Genomic DNA, 15,447 nt, shown 5'->3' with positions numbered 1-15,447 from the left:
ATGTTGCCTTCTTTCAAGAAAGGTGAGTGACAGGTACTGAGCCAATTATCAGAACAGATGGATGCAAAACACACACACACACAAAACAAACAAACAAAAAAACAAAACAAATGGATGCAGCTCATGAAGAGCCAGAAACATGTTACCCGCCCTCCGTGGACGCAGGTAAGCATGGGATGTGCCTGAACCAAACAGAGCAGCCAGCCCAGTCACATTTCAGCATCACATGAGATTTATTCTACTTGCCCAAAACCAGTTTAACCACACGCGTTACATATTGTAATTCCTTACTGACTCTGAGAATATCCGCTAAATCAAAATAGTCACATTCTCCAACTGTCCTGTATTCAAGGCAGTTAGTTACATTCAACAAAATTAATCTCATTAATTAAAAGCTATGACCGCGTTCCAATTCTAAGTTCGTCAAGGAAAAACACTATACTTTCAGGCGTTTGCTATCAGATACAATTCAACTTACTTTAAATAAAGTAAAAAGCACTACTTGTCAGTAGGGTGTCATGGAAAACATTTTAAAATAGAAGTTTAGATTCTATACCCGATCCCTCTTTAATTCATTTTGTGACCTTATGTAAGTGACTCACCTATTTCTTCTCTGGTTTCCCATTGTGTAATGGGTAAACAGTACCTTCCCTGGGGTAAAATTGTATTTTTAAATGGCTTTGAAAATACTTGGAAAAATATTAAAATAATGAGTATATATATATATGTTGTTTCTACTTTTTTCATATTAATAGAGTATCTTTTGAGTCACTGTTGTGTAAAAATGATATCCTGGTAATGCAGGAGAAAAGGTAAAGAGCATATATGCCTGCTAGAAATAATATTAGCAATATATTTATGATGGATCTATTATTAAAAGAACTTCAAGGATATAGTCAAATATATTTATAAATGTGAAATATTAAATATTTAACAGTGTTGGATGAGTGGATAGAAAGATGGATGGATTGGTAGGTAAATGTATGGATGAATAGAAAGGTGAAGGATGGATGGATGGATGAGTGGACAGTTGGATGGAATGGATGAATTATGGATGGATGGATGGATGGATGGATGGACAAGTGAGTGGATGGTTGGTTGGATGGATGGATGGATGGGTAACAGGATGGATGGATGGATGGATGGATGGATGGATGGATGGATGGTTGGATGGACAAGTGAGTGGATGGTTGGTTGGATGGGTGGATGGGTAACAGGTGACAGATGTCAGGTGAGCAAAACCAAAAAGGGCCACTTGGACCAGTTAGGATGGTAAAAAAGAGTCTGGGAACTGGGGGCCTGTGGGAGTGATCTATGTGATGGCAGAGCTGCATTCATGCTTGGTTTGAATATCCCCGTGTCTGGGCATCCCCCTCACCCTGCCTCCCTCTCCGACAGCTCCCCTCAGCCTCCTGGAGGGCACTGCTTATCTGGGACCTATACAGATGACGGGTCTCCTGGGTCAGTCAGAGGCTGTGTTTTCACCTCTGGGACTCATCCAAGCTCTGGACGTGGGACAGAGCAGGCTTCCATCAATGCTCGATGAATTAAGAACTGAGTTGGAATCACAGCTACCTGCATGGAGAAGGAGGAGGTCACCAGGGTCAGTGTGTATGCAGGAAAGGAGAGGTTCGTGCAGGAATACTCCCAGAGCGTGGGTAGTGAAGGGGTCCCATCACCCCAAGGACAGGACTTCTATGCTTCCTGGACAGAGAGAGACTGGGCCCAAACAAAAGGGCTCCCAGGAGGCACAGAGGAATAGGAACCACGGTGGCTGAGGCCCGGTCTCCAGTGAATGAAGCTCTAGCTTCTCACCAGCATACAGGTGTGTCTGGCTCGGACACCTGAGCCAGGTGACCACACCCTGGGGGCCTTGGCCTTTGTACTATCTGTAGAGAACAGACCAAGACACGGGGCTTGCAGGGCAGCAGGGCTGAGCCGAGTGCCACCCTGGTGGGGATGGTGTGGTGTTTGCCAAAGAACAGATTGTTGCAGGAACTTGAGAACCAGTTGCAGATGTTTTTCACTTTGGAAATGGAAGCCACTGGAGAAGATGAAAAAGATGAGAGGCCAATTTTGCCCCCCCCCCCCCGGTGTTTTCATTTTCAGGAGGGAGGACACTCAGGGTGACCTTGGCACCAACATACCAGATTTCCTCAGAAAGTTAGCAGGACATGCATTGACATCATCGTTGGGGTTCATGTTGCAAGTATTAAGTAAAATTCACTAAATTCCTCCTTGTAACTCTGTCCAGGGCGGTGACTGGCCTTCAGTGCTGGCCCTCTCCTAGTCTTTTCCATCTGAACTGTGACAGTTCTAAGAACCCAGGGAATGGGTACCTAAGCTATCAGGTGTCCCCGGAGCCAAGGGGGCTGAGACAAAGCAAAGGCATGGCCCCCCGGTGTCTGCAGAACCAGCTCCTGGAGCTTCTCTAATGACGAGAAGTCACGGGGAAAAGGACATCGCCTTGAGGACAAGTGTGCTGATCTGGCCTCTGCTGTGTGACTCGGAGGATTCACTTGAGCTCTCTGGGCCCCATTTCCTCATTTAAGGATGGGACTTATATCGACCACACTTTGCTGGGTTGTTTCGAAGCTCTGTTATCTCAAGAAAATAAAGAGCTGAATGTGGGGAAGGCAGCCTTGACTAGGGGAAGACCCTGAGACGGAGGCCTGTCTACAGGACAGTGTCCCCTCCTGGGCAATAGGATGCAACAGGTCGGTAAATAGGAAGGCCTCCATGACTCAGACCTCATGGGCCCCAAACCAGAGACCAGAAGGCACCACGCTCAGGAGTCTTATTTATAGTTAGTGTTAAGGTGAAGGGGAACTTACTGCCAGTCCCCCACCTGTCTGGGGCCCTCAGGCTGGCAGAGAACCCTGAGCAGTGGGAACAGCACCTGCCTCCCCAGGGGCTTCAGGGTCCCAGGAGGGGCCTCACTTCTGACCCAGGAGCTGCTGCCCGCACTGCTGGGTGCCTGTGCCCCACCGAGAGAATTGTGGGTTTCTTAGATCATTGCTAACATGCAACTTCTCCGGGTCTCCAGTGAAAGGAAGAGCCCGGGAGCCTCGTTCTAAATGCCTGCCAGTCAGGCGCACGCTGGTCTAGGGAGGGCCAGCCGGTCGCGTCCAGTCTAAGGCACTGTGGCTCAGCAGCTAGGACAACGGACGCCAGACCTGAATCCCAGCTCTGGCCCTTCCTAGCTGCGTTCCAGGGCACCCCTTCACCTCCCCGCCCCAGGTCCTCATCTGAAGAAGTGGTAGTAACACAACCCCACACGGTTGTGGGGAACCTGGATGAGTTAACCCGTGCACAGTGGATGAGTTAACTCATATGCAGCAGATGAGTTAACTCATGCTCAGTGGGTGAGTTAACCCGTGCACAGTGGATGAGTTAAGCTGTGCACAGTGGATGAGTCACCTCATCGTCCCTAACGACTGATGGTCCATTTCCCCTCCTGCGACTGCTCCTGTGGCTTCCCACTGACGGACGTCAAACCTGACAGCCCCCACCTACCCTCTCCCAAAGCCACCAGGACACACTGTCAGGTCTCCACCAGTGGCGAGGGTAGGACGCGCGCGCGCGCGCCGGAGGCATCTTATTCCTCACCCACCTTCGTGCCAGCTGCGACCTCCTACTCAGAGAACACCTGGTAGCTGAAGTCATCCGGGCGGGCTCTGAAGTCGTATTTGCCCGTCATTCTCTGGTACTGCACGATGACAAGTGCAGCTGCCCCTGCCACCGAGGCAAAGACGGCCACCGCGATGAGGACGAGGTAGCCGGCCGCCAGGCCTGCCTGGGCACCTGGATGCTCACCTGCAGGGAATGAGACGGGCACAGGTGGGAGGCCCGCCCGAACCAGGAGGGACGCGTCTCCTGTGACCCCAGCACTCCGACCTTGCCGGTGCGGGTGGAGCAAAGGGCTTAGGACGGAAGGGGACCAAGCTGTCCACCGGTGTCCACTGCCTTGTGACATTATTATCTGTATCTGATGGGCCTGGAGTACATGTGGGTTCCCAAAGGTGACCGAGCGGGTGTCCCAACCCCGAGAGAGCAGCGCATCAGCCTGCCCCACGTTCTAGATTATCACTAGCCAGGGGGTCAGGCCGTGTGGGAGCAGCAGGGGCCGCCGGGGCCTCGGCTGGGCTCTGCACGTGGCCACGAGGCCTTCCCCAGACCCAGAGGCCCAGTGACCATCCAGGAAAGCACAGACCCAAACAAGCTGGAAATTGGGACTCGAACACCCAGACGCCCACGTTCATAGTATCCCAACAGCCCAAGTGTTCACCAAAGGATGCTCAGATGGGCAAGTTGTGTTCCGTCCACACAGTGGAATGTCGTCGGGCCGCGAAAAGGAGCAGAGTCCTGATGCGTGCTACAGCACGGAGGAACCTCCAGAACATCCGGCCCAATGAGAGGGCCTGGTCTCAAAGGACCACACGCAGTATGACCCTGCTTGTAGAACTATCCAAAACGGGCAAAACCAGAGGCAGAAAGCACACTGGTGTCAGGTTCTGAGGGAAGGGGGCCGGGAGGGACCCCCAACTGGTTCAGAGCCACCTTTGGGGGCGATGAAAACATTTCGTAACCGGGGAGAGGTGGTGGTTGTACGTCGTGGTGAGTGTGTGAAGGGCCCCTTGGGTTGTTGATTGGTTCCCTGTTTGGTGTGTGAATTTCCCCTGGTTTCACGGCAGGAGAAAACCGAAGGGCCAGAGAAGGAAGCAGACCCTCCCCGCCCCAGGAGAGAGACCCACCCCCCTGTGAGGAAGTCGGGGTGCCCTGAAGCACAGTGCAAGTGGCTGTGAGCCCTGATGGGGCGTCTGCAGCAGGTGCCAGAGCCACCCCAGCATCACGCTCACCTCCATCCATCCTCCTACATCGTGGGGTGTCCACCCGGGTGACGGGGAGCATACCTGCTCCAAGTAGACCCTGCGCCAGGTCTCCCAGGGCATGGCACAGGTGTGCACAGTCGGCAAAGTGGTCCGACAACAGCACTAGGAACACCACCACCACCATCCCTCCCCTCGGCTGCCTGGAACACTGGTCATCCCCTCCTCCAGAGGGAGGAAAGCCCTGGGGACAGTTGCTCGAGCAGCTAACCCTCCCAAGTCATCCAGACTCTGGGCAGCCTGCTTCCCGCCAACATTGGCATTGCTGGTCCCTAGACCCAGCCTCTGGGGGGTGGGGGTGCAATAATGGGCCGCTGCCCTCCTCCCGGGGCTCAGGTGCAGGCCATCTTGCTAGGACAAGCAGGGTGGACCACCCCGGGGACATAGGGTCCACAGTGGAGCCCAGTGCCAGCCCCATACTGCCAGCTCCGGGGACAAATGAGCTGGTTTCGTTGCTGCCTTCCCCGCTGTGTTTCTGTTACCTGCTGCCAAATGCTCCTAACTGAACCCCTGACCCAGAGCGGCTCCAGGTGGGGTCCACAAGCCCTCACTGTCCACTGGTTTCTGTGGCCCAGGATGGTTACCAGTCCACGTGAGATAGCTAGGAATGGGGAGAATGGGGAGTGAGTGCGTCCTGCAGCATGACCTTCACCATCGGGGAGCGGGGAGGTGACCACCCGTCCAGGTGAGACCAGTCATGTGGCGTGAGCTCCATGAGGGTCACACAGTTGGACCACCTGCCTGTCTTTTAATTAAAAAAACAAAAACTGGTCCTCCACCCGGATAGCTCAAGCAGCCCACACCCGTGTGCAGGACAGTCACCATGGTCACTGGGCGTAGCTCACACAATCAGTCATTTTGCAAAGACACTGAGTTGTCAGAGCTTTGGTAAAGGAGACACACGCCCTGTGATGGATGTGACGGAGAATCTTCTAGCACAGGTACGACCCCCGGGAAACAGCCCCTTCCAAAGGTCTGCGTTCCAGCTCAGCCAATTGGGGACCCCCGTCTCCTCACTTCGGAGTAGCCTCAATGACGGCTCCAGATCCTTCCTGCTGGGACATGTGAGCCTCTGGCAGACATCACCTAAACATTCCCTTCCTCTTGGTACGAAGAAACTCTAGTGAGTGAGAAGTCACGAGTCATCTAGCGAAGCAAATGGCCATGGAAGAGTTCCAAAAATTAAATCAGAAAATTGTGAAGCTGATATAAGATATGTTGGCGGCACACATTCAGGGACGATGCCCAAATGGATTCTCCCTTAATATTGCACGACGTGCGGGACGCCCGGGGGGCTCAGCGGTTAAGCATCTGCCTTCAGCTCAGATCGTGATCCTGGAGTCCTGGAATCGAGTCCCACATCAGACTCCCTGCATGGGGCCTGCTTCTCCCTCTGCCTGTGTCTCTGCCCCTCTCTGTGTCTCTCATGAAGAGATAAACGAAATCTTTAAAAAAAAATTATATATATATATATATATATTCCACGACGTGCAACATGTGGTGCTCTGTGTGTCCTCCATAGAGATGTGTTGGGGTCCCAGCCCCTAGTACCACAGCATGTGATGTTATTTGGAGCCAGGGTCACTGCAGATGTAATAGAGTCGGTGCAGGTTCAGATGCGGTCATGCTCAGGAGAAGCCCCTGATCCAGTATGGCCCACGCCCTTAGAAGAAGACGGCCGGGGATCCCTGGGTGGCGCAGCGGTTTGGCGCCTGCCTTTGGCCCAGGGCGCGATCCTGGAGACCCGGGATCGAATCCCACATCGGGCTCCCGGTGCTTGGAGCCTGCTTCTCCCTCTGCCTGTGTCTCTGCCTCTCTCTCTCTCTCTCTCTCCGTGTGACTATCATGAATAAATAAATTTAAAAAGAAAAAAAAAAAAAGAAGACGGCCGTTTGAAGACACAGAGGACAGGGACAACGCCATGTGAGGACAGAGGCAGAGATCTGGTGATGAGATCCCACAAGGCAAGGGGAGCCAGAGCAGCAAATGCCAGAAGCTGGGAGAGCCTGGAATGATTCTCCTTCACTGCCCTGGTGGGAATCAGCCCGGCTGACACGTTGCTCTTGAATTTCTGGCCTCCTGAATGGTGAGAGAATATTTTCTCCTGTTTTAAGCACCTCCTCAGTCTGTGCAGTTAGTTTCCTGGAGCAACAGCCCCAGAAAACTAACACAGGTGGTGTGAGGGCTGGAGCGCGGGAGGGGAATGTGGAGAAGGAAGCCCCAGGAAAGGAAGGCAAGGGGTCTAGAGAAGCCAGGAACTGCTCTGAGAGGCCTCACCTGTGCAGCTACCAGCCTGTGAGCTTGGCCACATTCCCTGAAATCTCCAAATACTCTCATTCTTCCCAACAGTGGAAGTGATGGTGATTGCAGAGCCAGAGCATGGGCGCGCATTGAGGGGACAGACTATGGGTGCACGTTGCGGGGGCAGAGCATAGACACACATGGGAGGCAGGGTGTGGGTGAACATGGGAACAGAGTGTGGGTGCAGGGTGGGAGGGGGGCAATCCTGAAGGGATGTGTCTGACAGTCTATCTCACCCCTGCACTCTCCAGCAATATTTCTGTTCACGTACACAATCAAAACTTCAAGTTTCCCCCAACTGGGAGATGCCATGTTTCTAAATGCTTTTTCTGCATATCCGTGTGGCACAGTCATGGAGCAAAGAAAAGCTAAGAAAACCCTGAGAAAGAATGATGAACAAAATGAATAATTATAATCCTTGGTTTTGAACCCGACAATTTATACCCTTATTACACTTGGTGTTGTCTGGAATGGTTGTTAGTGTGTGTTCTAGTGATTTCAAATGATGACAACTAACTCTTATTCAGTAATTTCTATGGACAAGGCACTGTATGAACTAGAAGTTATTATTGTTCCCATTTTGTAGATGAAGGAAATGAGACACAGTGTAGTCACCCATGTTGCAGAGATAAAGGAGAGTGCTGGACACTTAGTAGAGATGTAAGTCTACCATGTAGACAGATGAAATAATGAATGAGTGGGTGGGTGAATGGAGAGATGGATGGAAGCTGAGTGGATGGATGGATGGATGGATGGATGGATAGATGGATGGATGAAGGAATGCTGCATCAGTGGATGGATGGATGAAGGTATGATGGATGAGTGATGGATGGATAGATAGATGAATGGATGGGTGGATGGATGGGTGGATGGATAGAGGAATAATGGATGGGTTGGTGGAAAGGTAAGTGGATAGATGGATGGATAGATGAATGGATGGATGGATAGATGGATGGATGGATAAAGGAATGCTGGATGGGTGAATGGATGGGTGGATAGATAGATAAATGATTGGATGGGTGGATGGAGGAATGATGGATGAGTGAATGGATGGATGGATAGATGAATGGATGGGTGGATAGAGGAATGATGCATGGGTGGGTGGAAGGGTAGGTGGATAGATGAATGGATGGATGGATAGAGGAATGATGGATGAGTTGGTGGAAGGGTAACTGGATAGATGGATGGATAAATGAATGGATGGATGGATAGATGGATGGATGGATAAAGGAATGCTGGATGGGTGAATGGATGGGTGGATAGATAGATAAATGATTGGATGGGTGGATGGAGGAATGATGGATGGGTGAATGGAAGGGTAGGTGGATATATAGATGGATAGATGAATGGATGGATGGATGGATGGATGGATGGATGGATAGATGGATAAAGGAATGATGGATGGGTTGGTGGAAGGGTAAGTGGGTGGATGGATGGATAGATGGATGGGTGAATAGATGGATGGATAGACAGATGAATGGATGGGTGGATGGAGGAATGATGCATGGGTGGATGGAAGTGTGTGGATGAATAGATAAATAAGTGAATGGATGGGTGCATGGGTGGATGGATAGAGGAATGATGGAAGGACAGATTGAATCCAGAAGACTCAGCATTTTCCCAAGACCATGCAACTAGAAGCATGAGAGTCTATATTCAAATTCAGGCCCCCACTTAAAGCCTAGTGCTTTTTCCACTCTAGTAGTTTTGACATTACCTGGAATATCCATAAATAAATATAAGTTCTATTTCTATAAATGAAAATGCGTATTAGGGCCCCTGGTCAGCCAGTTCTCCTAAGCAGTCTGAGAAAGTGAAAAAAAGTAGGAGAAGTGGGTGGGTCCTGCAACTGCCTGATGACCAGTGCAGACACCGGAGCCTGGAGCCCAGCTGGGGTGCACCCCCCAAACCTGGAACTTTTTAAACTTCACAAGCACATTGGATGAGAACCAGCAGTTGAGAATCACAGGGCAGGAGGCCCTCCCTCCTCCTCCTGCTCCCTCAGCTTCCTTCCCAAGCCCTGATCAGCACTCGGACCCTGGCTCACACCCCACAACCAAAACCCCAAAGTTCTTGTGCAGGAAGATACAGAGAGGCCAAGAGGGCCCTCAAAGTTGGGGGAAAAAAAACAACAAAAAAGGAAAACTAACTAGGATTACGTTTAGCTACAGAAGGAGAAAAAGCCAAAATAGCAGTGACCAAGAAACGTGGAAGTTTCTTTCTTTCTGGCACAAAACTCAGAGGTCAGAGGCCAAGCCTGGCCTGGCACACTCGCTCCGCGGTGTCCTTGGGAATGGGACTCCCTCCAGCTCCTGTCCTCAAGGCCCGCAGGGTCCACCAGGGAGCTGGCCGCACCCCCCAACCCCACCTGCCAGGCAACCGGAAGAGACATGATCAAGAAGAGAGGGACGCATGATGGGCACCCCTTCGGGAGCTGTCACTCGACCTCCCATTTGCATCTCATTGGCCAGAACTTACTCCTATGGCCACACGTAGCTGCCAGGTCGGCTGGAAATCACAGTTTTTATTCCCAAGAGCCACGTGCCAGCAAAACACTGGGGATTCTACAACTATAAAGGGTAAGAGAACAGCTATTGGGGGACAGCTAGCGATTTCTGTCTTTTTTCAAATTTATTTATTTTAGAGAGAGAGGGAGAGAGAGCGTGAGTGCACGCGAGGGTGGGGAGGGGCAGAGGGAACCTCCAGCAGACTCTCCGCACAGTGTGGAGCCCGACGTGGGGCTCGATCTCCTGACCCCGAGATCATGACCCGAGCCGAGACCACGAGTCAGGTGCTCAACCCATGAGCCACCCAGGCGCCCCGAGGTTTCTGTCTTAATACCCAAATCACACAATTTCCCCCAACCAATTTAAAAACAACAACAACAATAATAAAATCGATCTCAAAAGGAATAAAATGTTTTTCTGGAGAAGTGACTGCGGCCTTTGAAATCACATGGAATGTAATCAGCTGGTGGAATATTATACCATGGAGGAAGCCATGCCTTTTTTCTTTTTTTTTTTTTTTTTTTTTGTATCTTCTAGTTTAGCCAAGCCCAGAATAAACAGCATTCTCGTGTGTGCACACACGAACACACGCATGCACACATGTGTGCCTACACGGACTCCGACCTGGCGTAGCCTGAGTTCCTCCCTCCCAGCAACCAACCCATGTGGTATATTTATTCCAGGTCAGGAAACTTGACTGGTTTCGGTGACACAGCCCAACATCCTGCTTTATCTAACAAGAGTGTGCTGACTTCCCGAAGCCCCAGGCTTCTCTTCTGCAGCGTGGGGACGGCAGGGCTCCTACCCCCAGGCCTGCCGGGTGGGGTGGGGGGCAGCCCCACTCTGCACCAGAAGGATTTAACTGCAGGCTGGAATCAGGGGTCTCCACGCTCGCCAGCTGCTGCGTCCCCTGTGGCGAGGCTGCAGGATCGTCCCGGGTCCCCCAGTTCCCGGTAGCAGCACCCTGGTTCACGCACTGGGGAGACGGAACCAGCGGCATCTGTTCCTTAGCTGACTAATCCAAGTCACCAACTCACCTTCAGACCGAATGAGGGGTCCCCAGGACGTCTGGTGTGTCGCAGATGCTTCACCGCTCCTCGGGGACCGGATGCCATCGCAATTCTGTTGTTTTCGGAATGAAAGAAACATTCAGATGAGTTGGACGGAAACTAATCAGAGCCGGGAAGTGGGGTCACTGTCGCCGTGAGACTCTGATCCGTACGTTGCAAACCGGCTGGAGGCAGCCAGTCGCAGGTGGATGAGCTGAGACGGGAGCGGGACGAGGGAATGACCACCTGGGCCTCGGGGCTTTGCCAGGGTGACAGGAGGGATGGGGAGAAGGGGTTCGAGAGAGGACCTGCTGAGCCGTCTCCAAGCCCTGGCCCCTCGGCCCCTGGGCCCCTCTGTTGGCTCTGAGTCGCCTTGGCGGTTCTCTACGGCCGGCGGCAGCGGCCACTCATTCCTTTCCATGCCTCCGCCTTGCGGAAAGGCTTGGGGACGAGGTGGGAACTGCTCGCTATGTACCTGCCACCAGCTGCATTATTCCCCACTAAGAGATGTTGACGCCCTAGCCCCCCAGGGCCTGTGGATGGGACCTTATCTACAGACAGGGTCTTTGCGGATGAAGGTAAGGGGAGGTCACTCAGGTGCATCCTACATGACTGTGTCCTTATGAAAAGGGGACATTGGGCACAGACAGGTGAAGACACCGAGAGAAGCCGTGTCTACAGGCCAAGGACAGAGCCTGGATGCGTCTCTCGCACAGCCCCAGGGGGAGCTCAGGGGAGCCCTGAGCGTGGACATCCAGCCTTCAGCCCCTCAGAGGATGTGTGCCTGCTCTCTCGGGTGCCCTGTGGTCCTTACAGCCACAGGACACCAAAACAACACCGGCCCTAAGAGAACCTGGAGAGGAATCTGTAAAGCCATATTATAAAGAATCCGGGAATTGGCAGCTCCTTGCCGAGGTGGTTGGGGCTACAAATACTCTGTATTTCTGAGGGGCTTTTGGAACAGGTGCAGGCGCATGTGCACCTTTAGCTTCCAGTCATCGGGCAGGGGGGTGGAGGGGAGGCTGTGCTCCTCTCAATCCTTTTTTTTTCCCCTGGAAGATCTACTGTGTGAGAAAAAGTGCCATCAACAAAATCAGTTCATCTCCTATGCACGTTCTTGGGGGTGCCGGGGGCGGGTCACCCAGGGAGCCCACAGGTCTGTGAGCAGCGCAGAGGAACGACAAACACGCAGGAGCTGGGCCCGAGGCCAGCAGAGCTCTGTACACCGTCCTCGGTGCAGACAGCGCGTGACAGCTCCCGCACCTGTCTGGTATGAAGAACAGCTTTCAAACCTAGGACTGCAAAGCATATCTCACATTCAAAGGTCTCAGGAAATGAGAATGTAAAATTATTCAAGATCCCAACACGAAGGATGAACATGGGGGGGGGAACCCCGTCTTATTAAATATCACAGTGGTGGGATTCAGGAGCGTTCCATCAATGTTGCTAAAAATAACACGAAATTCAAGTAATGTTTTTACACCTGAATATGCATTAAAGCACCTGGAGGAGCACCGCAGTGTCGCGGCCAGGGATGGGATGCGATGAGACGGCCAGCAGACGGCGCGGCCTCCAGAAGGACGCAGCTTAGCCATCCGACCACAAGGATCGCCCACCCCGTGGGCTGCCACCGTCCACACCTCACGTTGCCCCTTTTTGGGGGCTCAGTGTGTGGGGCCCCGTGTCTCCTCCAGGAGTCGGGCCCCCAGAGCCGCCCAAGCCCTGGGCTTCAGACAACGGAGCAACCCTCCTCAGAGCGATAAGGTGCGCGAGTCCAGACACACGTTCAGAAAAGCGAAACACCTACTATTTTGCATGTGGTTCCGGGGGAGTCCATGCAAATGCGAAGTCTGCAGTGCAGATAGACGATGGAGTTGTTGATGAAAGAGAAGATTTTCAGCTTGAACTGGGCCTTGCTGGAATCCCCATTCTCGATCACGTTCGTGTGTGTGTTGGGGATGGGGCAGCTGGGAAGGAAGGGACGGTGACTCATTAGTCGGGAGCCGGCCTCCTGTCCCCTGGCCAGGTGGGCTTCGCGGCAGCGCCTCTGTCTGCAAACACCACGTCCACCTGCTGCCGTGGGACGCTAGGCCCGCCAGCTCTCCCATTCCTCAGAGACTCGGGCGTTTCTGCAAACCCAAGCCCGTAGATCCGTAGCGTTTGGGAACCCAGAGGCCCCTCCGAGCGGGCTACCCGCGAGCCCTACCTGTTGTTGATGAAGCCGAACGTGACCGGGTCCCTGGCGTTGCTGGACGGCGTCGCCCAGCACTCGGTCAGCACCACCTTGAGGTTGCTCTTCTGTTTATAGAGCCCCACTTCAATCTTGACGTCGTCACTGGCAGACACGCTATAATTTCGAGGTATTGGGGAGTCCCCGATAAATAACTGCATTTCGGTGACAAAATTGCCAGCGCCGTGGAGGTCCTCGATGATGGTGTAGACCCTGCAAGAGTGAGTGGTTTCGGGGGCTGCGCTTCTGTGACCCACCCCCTGCCCGTTCCTCCCCGAGAAGCAACTCCAAAGAAGTATAGAAGTAAAGGAAGACCACTCGAAGGAGAAGAGGCAAAGAAAGTCCACCTATTCTGAGCTGGCTGGAGTGGTGTGTTAGCGCCACCACTGGGGTTTGGAGGGGACTCAGGGACAGGCGGGGGCGGGGGTCAGCTTCACAGTGGGACTGGGCGGCCCCAGGCAGCCCCGATGGAGGCCTCGTCATGGGGAAGCCAAGGCATCCTCTGTGGTTGGCTAGGGGTGCATATCTGGCTTTCTTTGGTTGCTCCTATTTTGGAAGGGAAGACAAAAATTAGGGGAGCCGGCAGTTACCAACCAAGCCCTGGCCACTGTGCACCTCACAAAAGGGTCCTCGAGTGGTCGAACTCTCAAGAAATCCAATGTGAAGGCACGAGAGAGGAGAGTGAGCTGGGGAGGGATGGGCAGAGACGGCTCCACTCACCCCCACTCTGGGGTGTAGCCCGACGACGTCAAGAGGTCGTTCTGGAAGGCACAGTGGATGGGGCTCAGGATCTTCAGGTGGTGGATGATGCCCTCGGGGGACAGGTCATTCCTCAGCGTGGTCCTCACCACGGTATTTGTCACATTCTGGACACAAACAGGGCGTCAGCGTGCTCCCGGGCCCCTGGACACACGTGCGGACCGTGCTTCTGGGTGCCCGGGGCGGGGAGGGATGGCTCTTCTCTAAAGCTTGTCCCCCAAATACCAAAACCCTGATGAGCTTTTCCTAACATGAAATGCCAAAGAGAGCGTGAAGTCCTGACCCCTGGTTTATGTAGCCTGTGTTGTCTGCCCATTTTCCTCATTGGAAGAGATCATCGGCTGACACCCCCCAGATAATAGATCGATTCCTCCCCAAATCATCCCCCAGAACGTTTTTGAAAACGAGAGATGACTGGGAAATGAACTAGGGGTGGTGGAAGGGGAGGAGGGCAGGAGTGGGGTGACTGGTGACGGGCACTGAGGGGGGCACTTGACAGGATGAGCACTGGGGGTTATTCTGTATGTTGGCAAATTGAACCCCAATAAAAAATAAATTTATTATTAAAAAAAAAAGAAACGAGAGCACAAGACCCTCCCACAAAGAAATCGAGCTAAAATCAATTGATTGAAGTCTACACTAGACCACCAGCATTCTCTCCAGGCGCCATCGTCTTGGGGGGCAAAGCAGGAGCCCAGGGACCCAGAGGACAACCTCCAGAGAGCGGAGGTCATCGTGACCTTCACCTGAGCCCCCAGGGAACAATGCTGAGCCTGCCCCTGTCATGGAGTGAAGCCCCCTAGACCCAGGGGCAGAGCAGGCTGGTTTGGACCTACAGAAACCATGTTAGAGTCAACCGGGATTGAGGACTGGTTGCTTGCGGTGTGAACGTTTAGCAGAAGGAGAGGCTCTCCAGACAGCTGTGCAGGATGATGCTCCTTCCGAAGCGCACGAAGGTTCTGGAATTTCTCCAGAGCCCACCACGGGGACGGAGAGCCCGAGGTGGGCAGTTGCACGATGTGCTTCAGTGGCGAGCATATAGGAGGAGACGGATATTTCTGTGAAAATCTCCATCGTCATACTGGAGCCGAACCAAGTCTTCTGTTTGACAAGATGCCTGAAGTTTCATTCGTTTGCGGTGCTCGTGGCTTGGAGTCTGATCATCATGGGGGTGGGCTTCCCAAGACCAGCGCCCCTTTACGGACACCTGCTACGCTGTGACCAGAACAGGGCACAGCGCCAGCCAAGGACGCCTGCGGATTGTTGGTGGACGCCTAGTGGCGAGCGTGGCACCTCTTCGGCCGAAGTCACGGCCTAACCGGCTTAGGAGTCGACTCGAGGCAGGGGAAACTGTGAGAGGCGGACGACCCAGACCACCGACGAGGAGGAAGCCGGGGCCTGGCTGAAAAGTAAGCCGATGGGGACCCATCGGGAGCGTCCACGGAAACTCAACCACCGAAGCAGGACGTGATGGGCAGCAGGGTGGCGCCCACGACGGCGGCACAGCGGAGGGCCTGGTCGCGGTGAGCCTGCCAGGCAGCGATGGCTGAAACTAGACATCTGGAGACCAGCAGCCCTGATGGCACCCCGAGTCTGATAGAGACGCGGAAGCCAACCAGGTTCTGGCACGAATGGGTCACAGGTGGTGCAACGCTTGCAGGAGCGTGAGGGGGAGCGGCTGCTTTTGGACGGTTCTGGACTGAAGAGTCGCC

The 15,447-nt window shown here is 53.4% G+C and overlaps 1 protein-coding gene across 1 annotated transcript in view; it reads right to left on the bottom strand.

The window, feature by feature from the left end:
- Positions 1-249: 249 nt before the first annotated feature.
- The window catches only part of UMODL1 (uromodulin like 1), a 59,005-nt gene continuing 43,807 nt past the window's right edge, over positions 250-15,447 (bottom strand). Inside the window, exons 17-22 of the mRNA XM_077878734.1 lie at positions 13,697-13,842; positions 12,953-13,189; positions 12,554-12,713; positions 10,735-10,819; positions 3,614-3,816; positions 250-1,575 (exon numbers count right to left, since the gene is read on the bottom strand). Of these exons, the coding sequence (XP_077734860.1) occupies positions 3,635-3,816; positions 10,735-10,819; positions 12,554-12,713; positions 12,953-13,189; positions 13,697-13,842 (810 nt within the window). The 3' untranslated portion in view covers positions 250-1,575; positions 3,614-3,634. The remainder of the gene's footprint in view (positions 1,576-3,613; positions 3,817-10,734; positions 10,820-12,553; positions 12,714-12,952; positions 13,190-13,696; positions 13,843-15,447) is intronic.

Source organism: Canis aureus, chromosome 30 (assembly GCF_053574225.1).
Source record: "Canis aureus isolate CA01 chromosome 30, VMU_Caureus_v.1.0, whole genome shotgun sequence".
Lineage (NCBI taxonomy): Eukaryota > Metazoa > Chordata > Mammalia > Carnivora > Canidae > Canis > Canis aureus.
The sequence above is the reverse complement of the archived record's forward strand: the minus strand, read 5'-3'. Positions and strand labels throughout refer to the sequence as shown.